The sequence below is a fragment of the Papaver somniferum genome, chromosome 11, assembly GCF_003573695.1.
Source record: "Papaver somniferum cultivar HN1 chromosome 11, ASM357369v1, whole genome shotgun sequence".
NCBI lineage: Eukaryota > Viridiplantae > Streptophyta > Magnoliopsida > Ranunculales > Papaveraceae > Papaver > Papaver somniferum.
Genome location: NC_039368.1, coordinates 57,972,932 through 57,976,971, shown reverse-complemented (window position 1 = coordinate 57,976,971; position 4,040 = coordinate 57,972,932). Strand labels below are relative to the sequence as shown.

At 39.1% G+C, this 4,040-nt stretch overlaps 1 protein-coding gene across 1 annotated transcript; it reads right to left on the bottom strand.

Annotated features, from left to right (window-relative positions):
• Nucleotides 1–543: 543 nt before the first annotated feature.
• On the bottom strand, nt 544–3,777 carry LOC113322830 (cyclic dof factor 2-like). Its single transcript, XM_026570991.1, has 2 exons — nt 3,429–3,777; nt 544–2,333 (listed from the first exon to the last, which is right to left on the bottom strand). Exons 1-2 carry the CDS (start codon nt 3,564–3,566, stop codon nt 945–947), a joined length of 1,527 nt encoding a protein of 508 aa, XP_026426776.1. The 5' UTR covers nt 3,567–3,777; the 3' UTR covers nt 544–944.
• Between the last annotated feature and the right edge of the window lie 263 nt (nt 3,778–4,040).

Genomic DNA, 4,040 nt, shown 5'->3' with positions numbered 1-4,040 from the left:
GAATCATCACCAGACCAACATATAAAGTCCGCCTCACTTGGGCGGACATACAATCTACATTTGACCAAATTTTGATCATTTTCCATTATTCTCCACACAGACTAAACCCAAAAGTTTTAGTTTTTTTTTATTTTTGGTCTTAGTTTTAGTCGCACCATTGCAGTTGCTCTAAGCCACTGAAATAACCTAGCATCCATCCCGCCAGTGCTTATTGATAAGGGCCACCCTCTTTTTTGATTTTTGGTCTTAGTTTTAGTCGCGCCATTGCAGTTGCTCTAAGCCACTGAAATAACCTAGCATCCATCCCGCCAGTGCTTATTGATAAGGGCCACCCTCCGGAACATGACACAAATCTTGGCTAACGTTATTTAACTTCACCTTGATTAGACTTGGTACAGAAGTTCAGGCCATCTTCAGCATATAAGATCAACACAACGTGTCTAGCGCTGCGGTCCTTTTGTCAGCTCTTTTTGCTGGTTTGAACCAAACATGAGCACATGAATCTGCATTTCAAGAGTCTATAACCGAAACAGATGCTAGACAGCACTTAATCATCAGCAGATGCCTTTATAGTAAAGAAGGGTGAAATCATTATGTAATGATACCGGTGACCTTGTCAGCATCAGTTTCCTACTTACCGCTAAAAAAACACCAAAACAAAATAAAATCAACAACTGCTTGCTCACTCTCTATTTCTACTATTTACAGCAACAACATTGTTGGCAAGCTGCTGACTCACCCTTTATGACTGTAACAGAGTTTGAAGCAAATTGTATTGAACTTTCCAGAAGACCGGCTTCTGTCAAAGTTCACCCATCTAGGTCAAGTACAAAACATTGTCACAACAAACCCAGTAACTAAAAGCTGATCAAGTATGCTTGACACAAACAAAATGAGTAACCAGTACCAGATTAGACTTATAAACCTTGGAGTAGAAGCTGGTCTCATGTGTTTTCCTGGAATGACTGTGATCGAGAGAGTGCAGCTGGGTTTGCTTGTAACACCTGTTCAGCATCTGATGCTTGGTCCTTGTTTTTTGTCTTCGATTCAAAAGCTTTGAAGATACCGCCTTTTATAATTGGTTCTTTCCTATCTGGCTTGAAACCTAGAGTAGCCCAAATAGAACTCTTTGCCGCCTCATCTGGGTCATCAATTCTTAACGTCTTTGGAACCCAAAGACATTTTTCTGTTTTCTCTTCCCCTTGTAGATTGACATCTCTAGAATGCTTACCTAATGTTGGTGAGCCATTGCTTGAACAACCACTGTTGCTAGTGGAGGAAGATGGAGAGATACTTCCATTAGATCCAACCCATGGCACATTCCAAGATCTGGCAGCCCAGCCAGGCATGCAACCCCAATAAGAGGCGGGTATAAATGGAAATGGCATGCTTGGGGTGCACAAGGCAGGAGCAGCTACCATTGGCATCGGACCCCACTGAACTGGCCTAGGACTACCATTCTCTGGACCACAGACCAGCTCAGGACACCTAGGGGGTGCCATGCCAGCTACGTTATTCCAACCTGGACTCCATGGGTAGGCCCATGGTGGACCTGGGTAACAATGCGCAGGATGTGGAGGATTAATTGTGCTGAAACAAGCCGGAAGAACACCTTGCTCCATCTGAATACCATTTTTAGGCAACTCTTCTTCGCGGTGAGTAGCAGTCGCGAAAGAATCACAAGAGGATGGTTCCTCTCTTGTTTCTCCAGAAAGTGCAGCACCAACCTCAACTTTTCTTTTCTGGTCACCTAGATTCAGCACAGTTGCCATTGATTCACAGAGAGGTGCTTCTGTACCAAATCTTAGGACACTGCCATTTCCATTAAGAGGCGCAGAAGGTGTAAAAATTGCCCCAGGTGAGAGTTGGTGATTGGCTGAGTCGGGTGAGTCAACCTGGTTGGTTGGAATTCCATCAGAAGACATCATTAAGTGACGGTATTGTGAAGCTAGGTGCTTGTTCTTCCGGCGTCCGGCTCCCACGGGAACGTTCCTCATGGTTCCTCCAGCAGTCCAATATCTCTGACAGTTTTTGCAGAAATGTCGAGGTTGGTTAACATTGTAATTGTTGTAGTAGCAAAATTTTGTTTCCAGGCTGTTGCAGCGAGGGCATGGTAGGATCTTGTCTGGTTTTTTAAGAAGCTTTTCTTGATCACCTGAATCATTTTCGCCCTGGTCTTCCTCACTTTTGGGGTCCAGCATAACTTTGTTTTCCTTGGTACAATCTTGATAGTTGTTTTCCTTACCAATACTCAAAACAGGCTTATCAGCCTTGCAAGGGTCTTCCACAGAAGAGACATTAGAATCTGTTTTTGTCGTTTTTCTGCATCTGTCCTGTATCAGAACAGAAAACACAGTTGGTTTCACAATACAACTAGTCATATGCCATGGATGCAATTCGATTTCTGCATGACAATTAGTAGTGACATAATAGTGTGTGTCATGAGTGGTTTTAAATTAAGGCGGACAACCCAAAATCTTTTTCTTTTTATGGTTCTGTGGTTAGCAAAAGAAGAAGGGTGGAATATAGAAGAAGCATGTCAAGCAAGGCACCCAGATAGTTCCAAGTGAGTCATCCTGAACCGGACTACAGTTCTTTTGATATGGTCAAGGAACTACAAGAATAGCATACTGAATCACTGCTATTATTACAACTTGAAAATACTAATGAAACGGCAATTCAAGATAAATCAAAAGATTCCCATACATTGAGGCCAATGGGTCTTATTTAGCACCAAAAATACAGACGCATCAAGATTGTATAACTTCAAGTCAAAAGTAAGAACCCAAAACCATCCACGAATTTAATGACGCAGCTCAGGTTACTATACTTCATAATGAAATTAACATCAATTACAAATTCTGACAGTAGTATTTTGCTACTAAATCTCAAAATTCACCCCAAAGAACCCGGTAAGATCTGAGGTTTAAGATGATATCTTGAGAGGTTTCCAGAGGCATAAAAATCAACATCTACTGTATGTAACCAATCAAATCAGGGTTTTAATTACTAACTATAACTACAAAAAATAATAACACAGATAAATTTACTAAAAACATATAATTAAACACACAGAAGAAGAAGAAAAAAAAAATTACACATGATATTTTCATTTAAATCTTAAAAAAAAAAAAAAAATACAAACTTTGATACCAATTTTTATTTTTTGAAAACATTAGAAACAAAAGTCAAGTACAACTGAGTAAGGAAAAAAAAACATACTAAGATTTACTTGTTTTCTCAACGCTAACTTAAAAACACATACATATATTTCCATTGAGAGATGCACAGACTAAAAAAAAAGGTGTCTGGAAACCGAACAGACTTAGCAAGTTTCAATCATAAACACGTACTCAAAAACTACTCATTTCACTCGAAAACAGCTTTTTTCTTACTTAACAGAAATCAAAAACATAAATAAAAGTTACCTTATCTTCAGAGAAGAGTGGTGGAATCTGAATTTCTAGATCGGATTTTTCAACAGACTCGACCGTAATCTGACTTTCTTGTAACGGAATGGTTCTTCCAAATAGTTTAATAGCCGGATCTTTTAACTCAGTAGTCATTTTTTTTTTACTCTAATTTTCTTTTTCTTTCTGGTTTCAGCTTCTACTACTTTTACTTGGAAACACGAAGAGATCGATGAACATATCTTTCAACAAACACACAGACAGTAGAGGAGATTGAGATTAGAGAGAGAGACTTTTAATAAAATAAGTCTCAGAGAGAAACCACTGAGGAAAAAACACGAAGAACGTGACAGAGAAAGGGATTTATTTTAACATTTTATTTCTTCATTTCATTATTTTTGAGATTTAATAAATACTTATAAATTAATATTTACCGGAGAAATAGGTTACCTATATTCCTAGCTGGTGTCCTAGTCAGTGTTGAGATAGCTTTTGAGCCACGAATTTCATGGGTTGTAAATCCAACGGCCGAGGTCATGTTTTTCACTATCACAGTCTTGCATCCCACACGGATGAGTGGAGGTTTTCCACCGAAGTGACAGAAATAACCTTAGTACCTCAAAAAAAAAA